The sequence below is a fragment of the Scyliorhinus torazame genome, chromosome 5 (assembly GCF_047496885.1).
Source record: "Scyliorhinus torazame isolate Kashiwa2021f chromosome 5, sScyTor2.1, whole genome shotgun sequence".
Classification (NCBI taxonomy): domain Eukaryota; kingdom Metazoa; phylum Chordata; class Chondrichthyes; order Carcharhiniformes; family Scyliorhinidae; genus Scyliorhinus; species Scyliorhinus torazame.
This window is the reverse complement of record NC_092711.1, coordinates 205,637,522-205,657,644: the sequence shown is the minus strand read 5'-3', so window position 1 is coordinate 205,657,644 and position 20,123 is coordinate 205,637,522. Positions and strand designations below refer to the sequence as shown.

Sequence of the window (20,123 nt, the reverse complement as noted above, 5' to 3'; positions counted from 1 at the left end):
GAGGGAGAGAGAGAGGGGGGGGAGAGAGAGAGGAGGGGGGGGAGAGAGAGAGAGGGGGGAGAGAGAAGAGGGGGGGGAGAGAGGAGTGAGGGGGGGGGGAGAGGAGGAGGGGGGGGGAGAGAGGAGTGGGAGGGGGGGGAGAGAGAGGAGTGGGAGGGGGGGAGAGGAGTGGGAGGGGGGGGAGAGAGGAGTGGGAGGGGGGGGAGAGAGGAGTGGGAGGGGGGGGGAGAGAGGAGTGGGAGGGGGGGAGAGAGGAGTGGGAGGGGGGAGAGAGGAGTGGGGAGGGGGGGAAGAGTGAGAGGAGTGGGGGGGGGGAGAGAGAGGAGTGGGGGGGGGAGAGAGGAGTGGGGGGGGAGAGAGGAGTGGGGGGGGAGAAGAGGAGTGGGGGGGGGGGGAAAGAGGAAGTGGGGGGAAGAGGGGGGGAGAGAGGAGTGGGGGGGGGGGTAGAGGAGTGGGGGGGGGGATAGAGGAGTGGGGGGGGGAGAGAGGAGTGGGGGGGAGAGAGGTGAGTGGGGGGGAGAGAGGTGAGTGGGAGGGGGAGAGAGGTGAGTGGGAGGGAGAGAGAGGAGAGTGGGGAGGGGGGAGAGAGGAGAGTGGGAGGGGGGAGAGAGGAGAGTGGGAGGGGGAGAGAGGAGAGTGGGAGGGGGAGAGAGGAGAGTGGGAGGGGGGAGAGAGGAGAGTGGGAGGGGGGAGAGAGAGAGAGTGGGGGGGGAGAGGAGAGTGGGTGGGGGAGAGGAGAGAGAGAGTGGGGGGGGGGTAGGAGAGAGGAGTGGGGGGGATAGGAGAGAGGGGGGATAGGAGCGAGGGGGGGATAGGAGCGAGGGGGGGATAGGAGCGAGAGGGGGGGATAGGAGCGAGGGGGGGGGGATAGGAGCGAGAGGGGGGGGATAGGAGCGAGAGGGGGGGGATAGGAGCGAGAGGGGGGGGATAGGAGCGAGAGGGGGGGGATAGGAGCGAGAGGGGGGGATAGGAGCGAGAGGGGGGGGATAGGAGCGAGAGGGGGGGATAGGAGCGAGAGGGGGGGATAGGAGCGAAGAGGGGGGGATAGGAGCGAGAGGGGGGGATAGGAGCGAGAGGGGGGGATAGGAGAGAGAGGGGGGATAGGAGAGAGAGGGGGGGATAGGAGCGAGAGGGGGGATAGGAGTGAGAGGAGGGGGGATAGGAGAGAGGAGGGGGGATAGGAGAGAGAGATGGGGGGGATAGGGATGGGGGGGAGTAGGAGAGAGGAGGGGGGGGAGTAGGAGTGAGGAGGGGGGGGAAATAGGAGAGAGGAGGGGGGAATAGGAGAGGAGGGGGGGATAGGAGAGAGGGGGGATAGGAGAGAGGAGTGGGGGGGGATAGGAGCGAAAGTGGGGGGATAGGAGCGAAAGTGGGGGGATAGGAGCGAGAGGGGGGGATAGGAGCGAGAGGGGGGGGGATAGGAGCGAGAGGGGGGGGATAGGAGCGAGAGGGGGGGATAGGAGCGAAGGGGGGGGATAGGAGCGAGAGGGGGGGATAGGAGCGAGAGGGGGGGGGATAGGAGCGAGAGGGGGGGATAGGAGCGAGAGGGGGGGATAGGAGAGAGAGGAGGGGGGATAGGAGAGAGAGGAGGGGGGATAGGAGAGAGAGGGGGAAATAGGAGAGAGAGGGGGGGAATAGGAGAGAGGGGGAAATAGGAGAGAGGAGGGGGGAAATAGGAGAGAGGAGGGGGGAAATAGGAGAGAGGAGGGGGGAAATAGGAGAGAGGAGGGGGGAAATCGGAGAGAGGAGGGGGGAAATCGGAGAGAGGGGGGGGAATAGGGAGGAATGGGGGGGAGTAGGGAGGAATGGGGGGGAATAGGGAGGAGTGTGGGGAATAGTAGGGAGGATTGTGGAGGGTGGACAGGGGTGAGGAGTGGGGGGAAATAGGAGTGAGGATTACGGAGGGGGGGAATAGGTGGGAGGAGTGTGGGGAGGGGAATAGGAGGGTGGATTGCGGAGGGGGGGAATAGGAGTGAGGAGTGGGGGGGATAGGAGAGAGGAGTGTGGGGGGGGGGATAGGAGAGAGGAGTGGGAGGGGGGATAGGAGAGAGGAGTGGGAGGGGGGATAGGAGAGAGGAGTGGGAGGGGGGATAGGAGAGAGGAGTGGGGGGGATAGGAGAGAGGCGTGGGGGGGATAGGAGCGAGAGGGGGGGGATAGGAGCGAGAGGGGGGGGGATAGGAGCGAGAGGGGGGGGGGATAGGAGCGAGAGGGGGGGGATAGGAGCGAGAGGGGGGGATAGGAGCGAGAGGGGGGGATCGGAGCGAGAGGGGGGGATAGGAGCGAGAGGGGGGATAGGAGCGAGAGGGGGGGATAGGAGCGAGAGGGGGGGATAGGAGCGAGAGGGGGGGATAGGAGCGAGAGGGGGGGATAGGAGCGAGAGGGGGGGATAGGAGCGAGAGGGGGGGATAGGAGCGAGAGGGGGGATAGGAGAGAGAGGGGGGGATAGGAGAGAGAGGGGGGGATCGGAGAGAGAGGGGGGGATAGGAGAGAGGGGGGATAGGAGAGAGAGGAGGGGGGAAATAGGAGAGAGAGGAGGGGGGAAGTAGGAGAGAGGGGGGGGAAATAGGAGAGAGGAGGGGGGAAATAGGAGAGAGGAGGGGGGAAATAGGAGAGAGGAGGGGGGAAATAGGAGAGAGGAGGGGGGAAATAGGAGAGAGGAGGGGGGAAATAGGAGAGAGGAGGGGGGAAATAGGAGAGAGGAGGGGGAATAGGGAGGAATGGGGGGAATAGGGAGGAGTGGGGGGAATAGGAGGGAGGATTGTGGAGGGTGGATAGGGGTGAGGAGTGGGGGGAATAGGAGTGAGGATTGCGGAGGGGGGGAATAGGTGGGAGGAGTGTGGGGAGGGGAATAGGAGGGTGGATTGCGGAGGGGGGGAATAGGAGTGAGGAGTGGGGGGGAATAGGAGAGAGGATTGTGGGGGGGGGAATAGGAGTGAGGAATGGGGGGGAAATAGGAGGGAGGATTGCGGAGGGGGGGGGGGAAGAGGAGTGGGGGGAATAGGAGGGAGGATTTCAGAGGGGGGGAATAGGAGGGAGGATTGCGGAGAGGGGGGGAATAGGAGGGAGTGGGGGGAAAAGACTTCTGTTCATTAAGCTAAAAGTTTCAGTTGACAATGTGGGCCCAAAGTCTAGGTCACGATCATGCTTGAAAGCTGTAGGAGCCAGAATAAGATAATTCAGGAAATGATGTTTGGACGATTCCGAGCTTGTGTTTAGGCAGTGGGTTGACTATGGGGGGGAAAGAACCTAGACCAAATTTCATGCATTATTATCAGGAGTGTTAGGTTCTTATTGTGTAATGCTGAAATGTAGAAAACAACAGCAAATATTGAGTTTTCCCCTTCGCCTGATGTTGATTCCTAGCTGGCCACGTGGATACATAAGCCTTTAATATTGCCTGTTTGTAACAAAAAAGGAAACTCCTAGTGTTTGTGAAAGCTCAGTGATGTGCAAATTGTGATTGATTGCTGAGCCAGCAATCCCCCACCACTGAGATGAACCAATTTAACTCCAACCAAAATTTAAGGCTGGGTTTTTCCTGCTTATTGCCCTCGCTGTTGGCTGAGTATACTCGCTTAGCCGTCCAGAAGTGCGGGGATTCTCATTCTCTAGCGAAGTAGCTTAATAATTTGGCAATGTTCGATCAAGGAAACTTTCTTCTGATATATAAAGGGGTGGCACATTGGTTAGCACTGCTGTCTCACAGTGTCCGGAACCTGGGTTCAATCCGGCCTTGAGTGACTGTCTATGTGGAGTTTGCACTGTCTCCCCGTGTCTGCGTGGGTTTCCTCCCACAGTTCAAAGATGTGCAGGTTAGATGCATTGGCCATGCTAAATTGTCCCTTTGTGTCCAGAGATGTGCAGGTTAGGTCGCGGCGATGGGGTGGGCAGGGAAGTCAACCTGGATAGGGTGTTCTTTCAGAGGGTCGGTGCAGACTTGATGGGCCGAATGGCCTCCTGCACTGTCGGGATTCTATGACCCTTTCGTCTCATTGATCATCTGTCTCTTCCTCGATAGGGTGATGGCAGCTGCTTCTCTAAGTCGCCTGTTAGGGATTGTACCCCAGCTGATCAGTCGCCAGCTCTTTTGTTTCCACACCTCCCAGAGATGCTGTACAAATGTGACCTTTGGACAAAGCCTTGGCCCAACCACTGCAGCAAAACAGGAAAATGTGAGGAAGCACCCGGCAAAAAAACAAAAATCTGGCAAAACTGCAAAGTTTCCCAGCACGAACGTAACATGGGAAGAAAGGTGATGCTCTTTACGTATTTCTCAATTAACAACTTAATATTTTCATCTCTCAGGTCATGTCCTACCCTTCTCGTTGTTGGATGTCTGCCCTCTCTGGCGTGGCCTTTTTTATGCTGACAGGATTGATTTGCCCCACATCTTGATGGGAATGCAAAAAGCACCTCCTTAAGATGATTCACCCAGGATTGGAAAATCCTTTTCGGAATCTCACCACCACCTGATTTTTATTTTCCCCAAGAGTTTTGGAGTCAGCGTTAACAGGACTTTATATTCCAGATTTATTCATTGAATTTAAATTCCACCAGCTGTGGTAGTGGGATTTGATCTGATATTCTCCAGGCATTAGTGTGGGCTCTTGATTATTGACATTGCTACTGTGTCACTGTCTTCCCCCCTGTTGCCACTGTCAGGTGGATGTACCTTTAAGAAATGGGTGTTTATCAAATAGCTGCAGTGATGTCAGTGTGTGGGTGGAGCTGGGCTGTCTGTCTGTCTTTTACTTTCGTTTTGAACTGAAAAGCTGCTTTATGGCTCGAAGACGCAACCCACTGAGGCACAAGACCTTAAAAAGGACGGAAAGGCCTTGGGGTATCTAGTAAAGCGAGAGGATTCCGACGAGCTTCTTAAAAGTCTTTTTATTCAGCAACACAACATTACCTACACGAGGCCCGGTACACCTCACCGGGTCCTCTTTCCTTTCTGATCAACTCTACAGTGGCGACCATTTATACCACTGCTGGGTAGGCCACCTCACCCCCAGCAGGGGAGCACATTGTTCCAATGAGCCTTGGGAAATGAGCTTGAGGAGTCCTGTGTAGGTTATTACAGGGTGCAACATTTTGCCAATTGCAACAAAACCCCTGTGGCTTTGGTGTTATCACCATCACGCCCTGACCATCTGAACTAACTGGCTGTAGCTCAAACAGAAGATGTAACAGCTGGGCTCAGGAAGATAACTCGGTGCAAACCACTTCACAACAGCTGAACATATTGAGCTGCTTCCGACAGCGGAGGAGGATCTTGAAGCCTGCATCGGTGGCTTGTGCTACCGTGCTGCTTATGGCAGCACGGTAGCACAAGTGATTAGCACTGTGGCTTCACAGCGCCAGGGTCCCAGGTTCGATTCCCCGCTGGGTCACTGTCTGTGCGGAGTTTGCACGTTCTCCCCGTGTCCGCGTGGGTTTCCTCCGGGTGCTCCGGTTTCCTCCCACAGTCCAAAGACGTGCAGGTTAGGTGGATTGGCCATGATAAATTGCCCTTAGTGTCCATAAGGGTTGGGAGGGGTTATTGGGTTGCGGGGATAAGGTGGAAGTGAGGGATTAATGTGGGTCGGTGCAGACTCGATGGGCCGAATGGCCTCCTTCTGCACTGTATGTTCTATGTAATCTATGTAATCCTCAGATTAGAAGTCTGAGACTCTCATTGTTCGGCTGGTAGGGAGCCACACCACATCTGGACTGGATTTCTCATCTTTTCATTCTCCCCATTGTATCACAATCCTCCTCCCAATGTAACATTGCCTCTTAACTCCTTATATCGCCATTCATTTGTAATCCTCAGCTGTAAATACATTCCACAGCTAAGTATCACTGAGAGCCTAAATAGATTTATTTCAAACAATAATGTTTTGGGACGTAGTCCGGTTGCTTTGCGACCTGTACTAAGTGTAGCAGCGGAATGGTGTAGGTGATGAGAAAATGACTGAGTAAATGGAGAAAAGTACTGCAAGAAAGGGTTATAAGATCAATAGAACAAATGGCCCAATATGTGGACTGTCAGTTTGAGCCTAAAGAGGATCAGAGTAAAGGTGTAAAGATTATGGGTGAAAACTTGGAGAAACAGTGGTGGCAGAAGAGGGATGTATGGAAATTAATCAGTGGAATAACTCTGGATGGAGTAATCGGAAGGAGTGACATGGAGTTTTATGTGATAGAAAAGCATTACTGAAAGAGCGAATCTATGAGAGTGCTATGAGAGCTCCTCGCTATATAGTGCAGAAACTGGGGCAACACCGAGACGAGAGGAACAATGAGTGGATACTGATGAGATCTGGAGTGACAAGAAAGGATGAAATTAGGAACCAGCACATCAAACGGTCAGGGAAGATTGTGGGAACATTGAAAAGAGTAGTTCATTTTGGAGTGATTTTGGAGTAAGAGAGGGAAAATGTGGTGAGACGCCTGATGGACATGGGACAGTTAGGAAGAAGGAGAAAAAGGTGAGATGGCGAGAGACTTGAACACACAATATTGGAAGAGGAGTGGGTGGCTTACAGGGGGAGATGGAGAAAGGTTATCAACAGAATTGTGGCAACCCCAAGTAAAATAGGAGAAGCAGAAAGAAGTGCAGGGAAAGACAGGGAATTGTATCTATTGTTCCCAAAGCTCCCCACCACAGAACGCTGCCTCAAGTCTGGGTCTATTGTTGAATAATTGATCGAGATTAATGAAATTTTTTAATTATTTTTTGTTTTATAAATTTAGATTACCCAATTCTTTTCTTTTCAATTAAGGGGCAATTTAGCATGGCCAATCCACCTACCCTGCACATCTTTGGATTGTGGGGGTAAGGCCCACGCAGACACGGGGAGAATGTGCAAACTCCACACTGACCCAAGGATGGAATCGTACCCAGGCCCTCAGTGCTGTGAGGCAGCTGAGCTACCCACTGCGCCACCTTGCCGCCCTATTGATCGAGATTAATAAGTAAACAAATCCATTTTCATTGAATTATGCAGCTACCAATATGATAGAACATCAAATAGATGGATTTTGATCTGTTTATGCCTAGTGTTATGGGTGAGGTGTTTTCAGAACCCCAAAATGTATCATGGAGTTCAACCAACCTCTCCCTTTAATGGATTTGTTGCTTTTCCGAGCACACGGCTTTTTCCCTAGGTGTGGGATTACAATTATGGACACGTGGGTTTTTAAACACAAAACACTGTTTCTTCCATGAACTCAACTGAACATCTTAAATAAACATTGGATCTCTTAACACCCCTTACTTCAAAGATAACTCAGAAAATATTGCAACAGTGAATAATTCCTTAAAATGTTCCTTCAAACTTCCAAGAGACTTAACACCTTTAAACAAAATCACATCAGGTTAAAGGCTTCTCTATTATAAGTTTAAATCACCCAAATGATCCAGAGATGGTCTTTTATGGCAGATATCCAGCTCCCTGCAAACACAGACACTCCCCAAGCTCTTTTCAAACTGCAGCTGCAGCTCTCTGGAAACACACCGACACACACAAGCTGCTTTTTCAAACTGTAAAATTAAACTGCAAAATGGCTTACAGCTCAGCCCCACCCACTCTCTGACATCACTGTTTTCTTAAGGTACATTGCTTAAACATCCATGTCTTAAAGGTACTCTCACATGACACCTCCCTCCCCCCCCCCAGAACAAAAACCCCATCAACTTCAAGATGGTTTCATTTTTCACTTTTTCACCATCCACTAAGAAATGTACACAGTAAATATACCTTTTTGTTTTTTAAAAAAAAAAACAACACACGCAAGCAGGTATAATAATATAGTCCATTTTTCTTTGTTCTTCCTCCAACTGAAATCCTTCTCGATTCACAATCTCTTTGAACAAAGTCTCTGCACGATCCATCCATTCCTCTGCTCCTCGGCATTTCTCTTCAGAATCAGATCATTTAGTTCAATCTGACCACAGAGTCCCTTGCAACTCTCCAATACAGGAGCATTGGTGATCACAGCTTTCAGGCAGTCAAATGCCTGTTGAAAGTCCGCTGTCCATTGAATTTTTTTACATTTCTTCAGCAATTCCATCAGTGGAGTAATCATGCCACAAAACTTTTGCACAGCTGTTCGATCAAATTCATTCATGTTAAGAGATCGCATTGCCTCCCTTTGTCTTGAGGGTATCAGAAACTCAAGGAAAGTGATTCGGGCTTCTCCAAATTCACTTTCGGCTAGGTTCATCACCAAACCCTCCACCTGAAGTCGATGAAAGAACTCCATACGATGGTTTAAATGTTCTTTCCATGTCTGGAAGTTGGAAATAAAAGCAGATTGTCCCAATTTCTCAGTGCAATCCTCCAAACGTGGGATAGGATAAGAGTCCGTTCTTGTAACTGCATTCACCTTTCTGTAGTCCACACACAACCGTTGGGTACCATCTGGTTTAGGTACCATCACTATGGGTGAGCTCCATTGGCTGCAACCCACTTCAATTATGCTATTCTTCAGCACACTCTCAATCCCTCTGTTAACCTGTGCCAATTTTAAAGGGTTAAGTCTATATGGATGTTGTTTGATAGGAACAATTCATCCTAATTTTTAAAAATATCCTCATTTTCCAATTTAATTTGAGGTATGTCAAATTCACAGTCATCTGGATTTGGTTTGTCACTTTGAGTTAGAATCATTAAAACCTCCTTTTTCTCTCCTTCCCTTTCAAAGTACCTTTTAAGCATATTCACATGACACACTCGGTGAGTCTTCCTTCTATCTGGTGTTTTTACCACATAATTCACCTCACTTAATTTCCTTTCAATCTGATACGGTCCACAAAACCTACCTTTTAAAGGTTCACCTACCACTGGTAACACTAAAACTTTATCCCCACTGGCAAAACTACGAACTTTGGATTTCTTGTCCGCTACCCATTTCATTACATTTTGTGCAACTTTCAAATGTTGTCTAGCCAATTCACCTGCTCTATTTAATTGTTCCCTAAAATTTGACACTTAATCCAATCGTGTAATTTCCGATTTCTCATCCACCAATTTTTCCTCAATCAATTTAAGTGGTCCTCTTACCTCATTACCAAAAATTAGTTCAAAAGGACTAAATTTGGTAGACTCATTAGGTGCATCCCTAATTGCAAACAATACTTTATCCCAATCCTGTGGATAATCTTGACAATACGCCCTCAACATTGTCTTTAATGTCTGATGCCACCTTTCTAACGCTCCCTGTGATTCTGGATGGTACGCAGTTGATTTAAATTGTTTTATTCCTAAGCTATCCATAACTTCTTTGAATAACTTTGAAGTAAAATTTGTTCCTTGATTCAATTGAATTTCTGTGGCTAGTCCATATCTAGTAAAGAATTTAAGTAACTCCTCCACAATCCTTTTAGCTGTAATATTACATACTGGAATGGCCTCTGGAAACCTAGTAGAAACATCCATTACAGTCAAAAGATATTGATTCCCACTTTTTGTTTTAGGAAGCGGTCCTACATAATCGACTAGGACCCTTGTAAAAGGTTCCTCAAATGCTGGAATGGGTATTAAGGGTGCTGGTTTTATCATTGCTTGAGGTTTCCCTGTCACTTGACATGTGTGACATGATTGACAAAATCTAACTACATCTTTATGTAGCCCAGGCCAATAAAAATGTTTCTGGATTTTAGCTTGAGTTTTCCTTATTCCCAAATGACCTCCCACTGGTACCTCATGTACAACTCGCAACACCTCTTTTCTATACCCTACCGGCAATACTACTTGATGAACTTCTGCCCACTTTTCATTCGCCTGCATATGTACAGGTCTCCATTTGCTCATCAAGACATCATTTTTATAGTAATAACACTCTGGTATACTCTCAGATTCCTCTTCCGTATGTGCTTTCTGATATATCAGTTTTATTTCTACATCATTCTGTTGTAACTCCGCCAGTTTTCCTGAACTAAAAATATCCGCCTCATCCTCCACCTGTTCTTGTTCTTTTTCAACCATCTGATCAAAAATCTTTTCTGATAATTGCACTTCAACTTCATCCTTCACTCTTTGATTTCTCCTCTTGTCTTAACCTGTGACTTTGCGACCTTGTTACTACACAATCCGGAAAAATCCCAGGATATTTGTCCTTCAACACTTCAGTTGACTGATTTTCCACTGGCTTATCAACCACAGTAGGCATCACTCCCACCTGCGATCCAGCTATATCATTACCCAAGATAAACTGTATTCCTGGACAAGATAGTTTATCTATTACTCCTACTACCACTTCACCACTCTTGACTGGACTTTCCAACCTTACCTTATATAATGGAACGCTACTCCTCTCACCCTGAATTCCACATATCACCACCTTTTCTGGCAACATTCTTCCCAAACTACATAATTCCTCATCTCTTACCATTAAAGATTGACTAGCCCCTGTATTTCTTAAAATTGTGACTTCTTTACCTGCTCCTCCTGATACACATGAGTAAACTTTACCCACACAAGTAAATTCTTTAAAGACATCTGGCACCTTCTTAACAATTACTTCTTGAACAGGCTGTACAATCGTTTGCACCTCCTTCGCTTCCCTTGGGCTTTCCTTTACCACTCTAACAAACCCCACTATCTTATTCTGTTTTACCACATCAGCCTTCCCAGTACTTTTCTTCAACCACCAACTTTACATGGCCTAGTTTATTACAGTGAAAACATATGAAACTTTTCATTTCTTTTCCACCCTCCTGGATTTCTTTTTTAATCTGAGGTCCACTCTCTTCATTGTCTCCCATCAGTTTACCTTTACCACTTGAGTATTTCTCATGTCCCCAGTTTCTATCCCTCACCGGCTGAAACGGATGTCAGAAACCAATCTTCGATTTATGAACTAATTCATAATCACCTGCCATTTCCGCTGCTAATCTCGCAGTTTTAACCCTTTGTTCTTCCACATGAGTTCTCACTACATCAGGAATTGAATTTTTAAACTCCTCCAAAAGTATAATTTCTCTGAGAGCTTCATACGTTTGGTCTATTTTCAAAGCCCTTGTCCACCTATCACAATTACTCTGAGCCTTTCAAACTCCATGTATGTTTGACCAAATTATTTCCTTAAATTTCTAAACCTGTGTCTGTAAGCTTCAGGCACTAGCTCATATGCACTTAAGATGGATTTCTTCACCTCCTCATACATCCCAGATACCTCCTCCAGTAGTGATGCAAACACTTCACTAGCTTTCCTACCAGCTTTGTTTGAATTAGTAACACCCACATGTCCTGTGGCCATTTCATTTGTTTAGCTACCTTCTCAAGTGAAATGAAAAAGGTTTCCACTTCCTTCTCGTCAAACCTTGGCAATGCTTGGACATATTTAATTAGTCAAAGGCTTGGTGGGAATCTATGACGCTCTTTCTCACTATCCTCATCACTATGATCCAACTGCACGCTTCCCTTTAGGTCTGCCAATTTTAACTGATTGTCATGTTTCATGGCCATTTTCTGAAGTTCAAACTCCCTCTCTTTATCTTTTTCCCTGATCTGTATCTCCCTTTCTTTTCACTTTTGTTCTGGTCGGGCTATGAATTCTTTTCTCCTTTCTTCTCTCTCCTTTTCTTTTTCCTCACTCTCTCTTTCTCTTTCTTTTTCCTCTCTCTCTCTTTTTCTTTTTCCTCTCTCTCTCTTTTTCTTTTTCCTCTCTCTCTCTTTTTCTTTTTCCTCTTTCACTCTCGTATTCAAGCCGCTTTAATTCTTTCTCGTGTTCCATTTGTTTAATTTGCAACTGAATATTTTGCCATTTCCAATTAATCAAACTATATCTCAGGGAACTTTAAATGCTTAGCCACCGCCATAATTACCTCATCTTTTCGCATTTTGTCAGGTAATGTTAACTGCAATGTTCTTGCCAAATCTAACCGTCTGCTTTTCGTTTCTGTCCGTAAAGTACTACGTGTGACATTCTCCACCCCCAAAAACTTCTGAGCCTCTGAAAGAGCCATTGTTCATCCTTACTGTCTTTAAGTTCACAAAAGCCAATCCAATAGATAGACTTTTATCCCCCTCGAGCCCCCAAGTATTATGGGCGAGGCGTTTTCAGAACCCCAAAATGTATCATGGAGTTCAACCAACCTCTCCCTTTAATGGATTTGTTGCTTTTCCTAGCACACGGCTTTTTCCCTAGGTGTGGGATTACAATTATGGACACGTGGGTTTTTAAACACAAAACACTGTTTCTTCCATGAACTCAACTGAACATCTTAAATAAACATTGGATCTCTTAACACCCCTTACTTCAAAGATAACTCAGAAAATATTGCAACATTGAATAATTCCTTAAAATGTTCCTTCAAACTTCCAAGAGACTTAACACCTTTAAACAAAATCACATCAGGTTAAAGGCTTCTCTATTATAAGTTTAAATCACCCAAATGATCCAGAGATGGTATTTTATGGCAGAGATCCAGCTCCCTGCAAACACAGACATTCCCCAAGCTCTTTTCAAACTGCAACTGCAGCTCTCTGGAAACACACCGACACACTCAAGCTGCTTTTTCAAACTTCAAAACTAAACTGCAAAATGGCTGACCTGAGCTCAGCCCCACCCACTCTCTGACGTCACTATTTTCTTAAAGGTACATTGCTTAAACATCCATGTCTTAAAAGTACTCTCACATGACTCTAGCAATTCCTATTTAGCAGAATCACAGAAAAATGTAATAGTATCTGTGTGGAAGTGATTCTACTGAGCAATAAATTACTGCCATCAGACAGCAGTAAATGGTGCACATTCACAGGATTGGTAGAATCATAGAATTTACAGTGCAGAAGGAGGCCATTTGGCCCATCGAATCTGCACCTGCCTTTACAAAGCGCACCCTACTGAAGCCCATGTACCTACCCTAGCCCCGTAACCCCCACTTAACATTTTTTGGACATCAAGGGCAATTTAACGTGGCCAATCCATCTAACCCGCCCATCTTTGGACTGTGAGAGTAAACCGGAGCACCCGTAGGAAACCCACGCAGACATGGGGAGAACGTGCAGACTCCGCACAGACAGTGCCCCAGCTGGGAATCGAAGCTGGGACCCTGGAGCTGTGAAGCAACTGTGCTAACCACTATGTTGCATGAATGAGGCAGTTACTTAAATTTAATCTTCATTTATAATTCCCTCTAGACGCAATTGTGCTTTTCATTTGGGTGCTGTTGGGAGTTATTCTGAAGATAACTAGCTTCCCAGCGTATTGGGTTGTTGTACTGTCTTCCATGCAGATTATTTGGTCTTTTTTTTTTTTTGCCCAAAAACTTTTGGATGTAATGGTAACTAAACTCGCCAGGTGGAAACCGACTGGATTGCGTGGGAAACTGAATTTGCACTTAGCCCAGTTTATTCTCTGGTCGCTTCAGTAGACCATAAAACCGAATGGGCTGTAAAGCCAGCTTTACACGAGATCCTGTCAGGTTCCTGATGAGCAGCCGAGGTTCAAATTGACCCTGTTTTGGCCTTTCTTTTCTTTCTCACTACCTTTACTCTTTCTGTCTCAGGCTGGCTGATGCTGTGACCCCACTCTGGCGAATGAACTATGAGGAGCAGCTGCAGGTTTGTGAAGGGGCTGAAACGTCCACATAATCACATTCGTGGGACGGGTAAGGCCACGAAAGTTGAAACAGCAGGCTTAAAATTGTACCAGATCCTGATGAATTTCAGCTACAGTAAACCCTGTCTCTGACACCCACTCCTTGCAGCAATCTCCCTTCATGTGACTGGCAAATTTACACATCTTCCATTTAATGGTACATGCAGGGAAGGGTAGAAGATCACAGTCCATTTGGTCAGGACTGTAAAATTTAATACAGTTTTATTTTACATCATTAAATTATTTCAATGCAAACCGATAATGCTCATGTGCACGGCCATTGCAGAATCTATTCACCATCTGGGTGGGACCTTCCCTGATATTAGAATCATAGAAAGGTCATAAACACAAGTCCTTTCGTATCTGTGCTGGGTCTCTCTCAGAGCAATTTGGCTTATCTCGCTCGCCTGCCATTTCCCTGGTCGACAAATATATTTTCTTCAGATAACGATCAAATTCTGTTTTGAAAGCTATGATTTAATGGGTCTCCACTACACTCAGGCCAGTGCATTCCAGATTACTCGCTGTGTAAAGAGGATTTTCCCCATGTCACCTTTGGTCCTTTTACCGTTCAGCTTAAATCTATGTCCTATCATTCTCCACCATTCTGCCAATGGGGACAGCTTCACCCTACCTACTCAATCCAAATCCCTCGTGATTTTGAACACCTCTATCAAATCTCCTCTTAACCTGTTCTAAGGAGTGATGTGGAGATGCCGGCGTTGGACTGGGGTGAGCACAGTACGAAGTCTTACAACACCAGGTTAAAGTCCTACAGGTTTGTTTCGATGTCACATCGAAACAAACCTGTTGTACTTTAACCTGGTGTTGTAAGACTTCGTACTGTTCTAAGGAGAACAGCCTCATTTGCCAACATGACCATGTAACTGAAATATCTCTTACTGGAGCCATTCCTATAAAGCTTTTCTGCTTTTCCCCCGTATTCTCGTTCTACCTGTTGAGAGTACCACTTCACACGTCTCTGAATGAAATTTCATCTGCCCCGTACTACCCGTTCCACCGACGTGCATGTATCCTCTTGAAGTCTATCGCTATCCTCCTTGCAGTTCTGAGATTTGTGTCATCCCCAAATTTAGGGTTGTGTCCTGAACACCCAAGTCTTGCTGTGGGCCACCTTTTAACTATAGGATAAAAAACTGAACAGACTGGGATGATTTTATCTTAAGAAGAGAAGGCGATAGGGATGACTTGAATGTCTTTAAAATCTTGAAAGGGCTTAATAGTGCTGAGATGGAAAAGATTTTTCCATCTCCAGGTGAGACTAAAACTAGAGGCTATCAATATAATACAGTCACTAATAAACCCTGTCGGAAATTCAGGAGAAACCTCTTTACCTCCTTACAAATGTAAGAATTTGCAACCATGTGGTGTAGTTAAGATGAGTAGCATTGATGCATTCAAGGGAAAGCTATAAAGGTACACTTGCTATGTAAGTTTCATAAGAATGGTGCATCCTAAGTGCCATTCACAGGATTTTGAGTAGACCCTGATGTTGCCATTGCTTCAGGTCGAATTACTCCCCAGGAGGCTTTGGCCAGCTCTGTGAACAAGATCAAATGGAGCATTGACTGCCTAGTAGGGGACCTCACATATAGTTTGATAATGCACTGAAATCCGTCCTCTTTTTTTCATAGAAGCCATAGTGCAGAAAGAGGCCATTTAGCCCATTGGGTCTGCGCCGACCCTCCGAAAGAGCACCCTACCTAGCCCCATTCCCCCACCCTGTCCCTGTAACCCCACCTAACCTTTAGACACTAAGGGGTAATTTAGTATGGCCAATCCACCTAATCTGCACATCTTTGGACTGGAGAAGGAAACCATGCATGGGTAGAACACGCACAGGCAGCCAAGGTCGGAATTGATCCCTGGTGCTGTGAGGCAGCAGTGCTAACCACTGTGCCACCTGCTCTGTTTATATCGTTTAGGGGTTTGGCTACTGTCTTTGATTCTATTGTATTCATTGGAATTGAAAGAGGCTTAACTCCAATCTGGTCATGTGATTTTGCAATGTGACTGCCATGTTTCTTTGAACTTCTATAGACTGTCCTGAGTGCTTGAAAGTTACTGTGTCAACATGAGCATTCTCCTTCCTTCTAGGTTAAATATGAAGCTCAGAAGAGGACCCTTCAGCTTCTCACCACCAGAATCACCAATTGCTCTGGGACTGATGGCCTCTGTTGCCCTCTGCATTCAACTCTCCCCTCGGTCAGTATCCAGCAGCTTGGACAGGGCTGGAGATGAGAGAGGGTTTTCCGTCAGCTACCATGCCATAAGAGAGCATTAGTAAGCATGGACTTCCATTGGATTGGTCCATGATCATGATGGGCAAAATACTGGAGTCACTTGCCTTTGCCTTGCCCAAACACTCCCACTCTTATTGCCTGCCATCAGTCATATTGGAAGGATTGACAAGCTGGTAGTCAACCTGATTGGCCACTTTATGAACACGCCTTCCTTGGCCCTCAAGTCCTGAAGTAGACTTGAGTAAGGATGCTAACACTGCACCACAAAACCTCTCTATATTTCTTTCACAAGAAATGGAATGTACCTAATATATTTTAAATGGATTTTTGATAGTATTTGAAGATTGCAGAATAAGGCATGCCGAGGCCTTTCGCCTTCCACTCATCAAGACATTACGCCAAAAAATATCAATGTAAGGGGAAAACAAAATTTATCCTGCCAAGAAGAGTGTGTGTTGACTGGTTGGCAAGTGGACTCTGACTGGTAGAGGTGGCACCATGGAGAATGCACCAGTTGATGATGACTGGCAGTTAACTGCCAAATATTGTTTAAAATTTAAACCAGTCAGCTTAAGCAATAAATGGGTTTGTTTATTCTACTTTTTGTCCAATGATCCTAGAGCCTACAAACTGTTCCCCAGAAGAGTCACTACTTTGAGTCACAAACTGTTCCCCAGAATACTGAAGGAGGCTGGAGAGGAAATTGCTGAGGCCTTGACAGAAATCTTTGGATCCTCGCTGTCTTCAGGGGATGTCCCGGAGGACTGGAGAATAGCCAATGTTGTTCCTCTGTTTAAGAAGGGTGGCAGGGATAATCCCGGGAACTACAGGCCGGTGAGCCTTACTTCAGTGGTAGGGAAATTACTGGAGAGAATTCTTCGAGACAGGATCTACTCCCATTTGGAAGCAAATGGACGTATTAGTGAGAGGCAGCACGGTTTTGTGAAGGGGAGGTCGTGTCTCACTAACTTGATAGAGTTTTTCGAGGAGGTCACTAAGATGATTGATGCAGGTAGGGCAGTAGATGTTGTCTATATGGACTTCAGTAAGGCCTTTGACAAGGTCCCTCATGGTAGACTAGTACAAAAGGTGAAGTCACACGGGATCAGGGGTGAACTGGCAAGGTGGATACAGAACTGGCTAGGCCATAGAAGGCAGAGGGTAGCAATGGAGGGATGCTTTTCTAATTGGAGGGCTGTGACCAGTGGTGTTCCACAGGGATCAGTGCTGGGACCTTTGCTCTTTGTAGTATATATAAATGATTTGGAGGAAAATGTAACTGGTCTGATTAGTAAGTTTGCAGACGACACAAAGGTTGGTGGAATTGCGGATAGCGATGAGGACTGTCTGAGGATACAGCAGGATTTAGATTGTCTGGAGACTTGGGCGGAGAGATGGCAGATGGAGTTTAACCTGGACAAATGTGAGGTAATGCATTTTGGAAGGGCTAATGCAGGTAGGGAATATACAGTGAATGGTAGAACCCTCAAGAGTATTGAAAGTCAAAGAGATCTAGGAGTACAGGTCCACAGATCACTGAAAGGGGCTACACAGGTGGAGAAGGTAGTCAAGAAGGCATACGGCATGCTTGCCTTCATTGGCCGGGGCATTGAGTATAAGAATTGGCAAGTCATGTTGCAGCTGTATAGAACCTTAGTTAGGCCACACTTGGAGTATAGTGTTCAATTCTGGTCGCCACACTACCAGAAGGATGTGGAGGCTTTAGAGAGGGTGCAGAAGAGATTTACCAGAATGTTGCCTGGTATGGAGGGCATAAGCTATGAGGAGCGATTGAATAAACTCGGTTTGTTCTCACTGGAACGAAGGAGGTTGAGGGGCGACCTGATAGAGGTATACAAAATTATGAGGGGCATAGACAGAGTGGATAGTCAGAGGCTTTTCCCCAGGGTAGAGGGGTCAATTACTAGGGGGCATAGGTTTAAGGTGAGAGGGGCAAAGTTTAGAGTAGATGTACGAGGCAAGTTTTTTACGCAGAGGGTAGTGGGTGCCTGGAACTCACTACCGGAGGAGGTAGTGGAGGCAGGGACGATAGGGACATTTAAGGGGCATCTTGACAAATATATGAATAGGATGGGAATAGAAGGATACGGACCCAGGAAGTGTAGAAGATTGTAGTTTAGTCGGGCAGTATGGTCGGCACGGGCTTGGAGGGCCGAAGGGCCTGTTCCTGTGCTGTACATTTCTTTGTTCTTTGTTCTTTGTTTGCTGCAGAGGAAGCAAAAATACTTCTGGGTGACTTGTTAGTTCTCATTGCTCCTTGTGGAGGGTCTGTTCATCTCTTCTCAACTTGCCCTGTGCCATAGCTGGATAAGGGATCAAAGCCAATGAGCAACTCTTTGAAGTGGAGTCACTGTGCTGGAGGGACACGAGGCTGCCAATTTGTACACTGCAGTCTCACAAACAAGAGTTGATTGAGAGAATTATTGGCTAGATAATTATTCCAGGTCCATTTTTAATAGTGGGTGTGATTTTTATTTTTTATTTTCCTGCCCACCTGAATGGGTTTGACATCTCATGCATGATATGGTGCTGTAAGCAATGCGGCACTCACTCAGGATTGCACTGAAGTTCAGCCTGGACAATTTGTTCAAGCTTGGGTGGGGCTTAAGAGCAAATGGGAGAGATGTGAATACAGGCTGTGCAGGGAATTTTAACCTCATAGTTGTAGTGGAAGCAGCCTGCACCCGGATAATGGGATTCCAACCTCGCATCTCTACAAGTAAAACAAGGGTATAAAGCCCTCTTTCTAAATATCCAGGCAAGGTGACTTTCTAGTAGCAAGCTATGAGAATAGCCACCAAGTCTTAAAAGATCTACAGTTTACAGATTAAAAACACAATTCCTCATGCCAATCAGTTGTGTTCGTAGTGGATTATTACAGAAGTTGTACATATATATAAGTGAACGGAAAATGAAAAGTGTTATCAGGAATGATCTTTTGGAGCTAGGCATTGGAGGGATAGCCTTTAATCAATAAAATAGCCTATTCCTGTGTTTTATACTCCTGTTTTACGGTAGTTCTGAATGCTTGGACACTCACCATTGTGAAAGTGGTGATTGCTGCAGGTATAAATCTCCTGGACACCTGAATTCTGTCCACTGAGCCAACCTTCCTCTTTGCAGCCAGTTACTGTTGGATATCGCAACAAGTCAACTTTCTCTGTGAACAGAGGACCCGATGGCAATCCCAAAACCGTTGGGCATTACATTGGAACTGGTAAAGGTGAGCAGTGACTGGGCTGTGCTGTGTTGGGCAGTTTTATTACCTTTTGACTGTGAATGTGCTCGAAGTTTAGTTACGTATAGAATTTAGTGCATTATTGCCTTGACACCTCAGTGCTTAAAGCTACTGGCTGGTGCAGTACTGAGTGATTTATACCAGGATGGCCAATTTTAGATCCAATTCGCCACTTCCCTTGTTCCCTTATTTTTCTGACCAGTTTGCCATATGGGACTTTGTTAAATGCCTTACTAAAATCCATGTAGACCACATCCACTACACTATCCTCACAAATCCTCCTTGTTACCTACTCAAAAAAAAATCAATTCAGTTCGTAAGACAGGACTTTCCCTTAACTAATCCATGCTGATTATCCCTGATTAATCCTTGCCTTTATCCTGGCACTCGGTATTGATTCTAGTCGTTTGTCCACCACTGAAGGCAGACTGATTGGCCTATAATTATTTGAAATACCCTTTGCAACATTTATAACCAACGGTACAATGTTCGCAGAACTTCTATACTCTAGTATGTTGACTATATCTTGCCTTCGAGGTGAAGATGACTTATCATCATCTGTGATGTTTCATACGGTTCTGGTGAGTAGGGCTGCTAAGGCCGACCTGCACCTGGATAGTTATACTGCGAATAAGATAGGATAGTCCAGATGATTGCGTTTTGGATGAGTTGTTAGCTTGGGATTTCCTTTCTTTGAATTCCCCCCCACTCTCACTCTCACATCTGATATGCACTTGCTTTTGAAGGAGGCTGCTCTTTATTATTTGGTTGCGGCAGGTGCAGTGATCCTGGCCGAGCTTCTCCCAGGACTCAGAAGTCAATATCAAAACTCCTAAGTAAAGCCTTCAGAGTGTCCTTGTAGCATTTCCTTTGACCATCATGCGAGTGCACCCCAGACACAAACACTCCGTAGATGTGTTTTGATAAGCGAGTGATGGCATTCTGGCCACACGTCCAGCCTTAATCAGTTGAGTGTCTCAATATAGAACTAGAGCCCGAGGGCACAGCT

General features: G+C 46.4%; 1 protein-coding gene across 4 annotated transcripts in view; it reads left to right on the top strand.

Annotated features, from left to right (window-relative positions):
* trmt2b (tRNA methyltransferase 2 homolog B) overlaps positions 1-20,123 on the top strand; it is a 130,926-nt gene that overhangs the window by 7,499 nt on the left and 103,304 nt on the right. For 2 of the 4 annotated variants that reach the window (XM_072505047.1, XM_072505048.1), the window contains exons 2-5: positions 4,020-4,253; positions 13,500-13,554; positions 15,710-15,817; positions 19,000-19,099. In XM_072505047.1, the coding sequence (XP_072361148.1) occupies positions 4,024-4,253; positions 13,500-13,554; positions 15,710-15,817; positions 19,000-19,099 (493 nt within the window). In that variant the 5' untranslated portion in view covers positions 4,020-4,023. Of the gene's footprint in view, positions 1-4,019; positions 4,254-13,499; positions 13,555-15,709; positions 15,818-18,999; positions 19,100-20,123 lie in introns of those variants that run through there. The other 2 variants (XM_072505049.1, XM_072505050.1) reach the window with 2 other exon arrangements.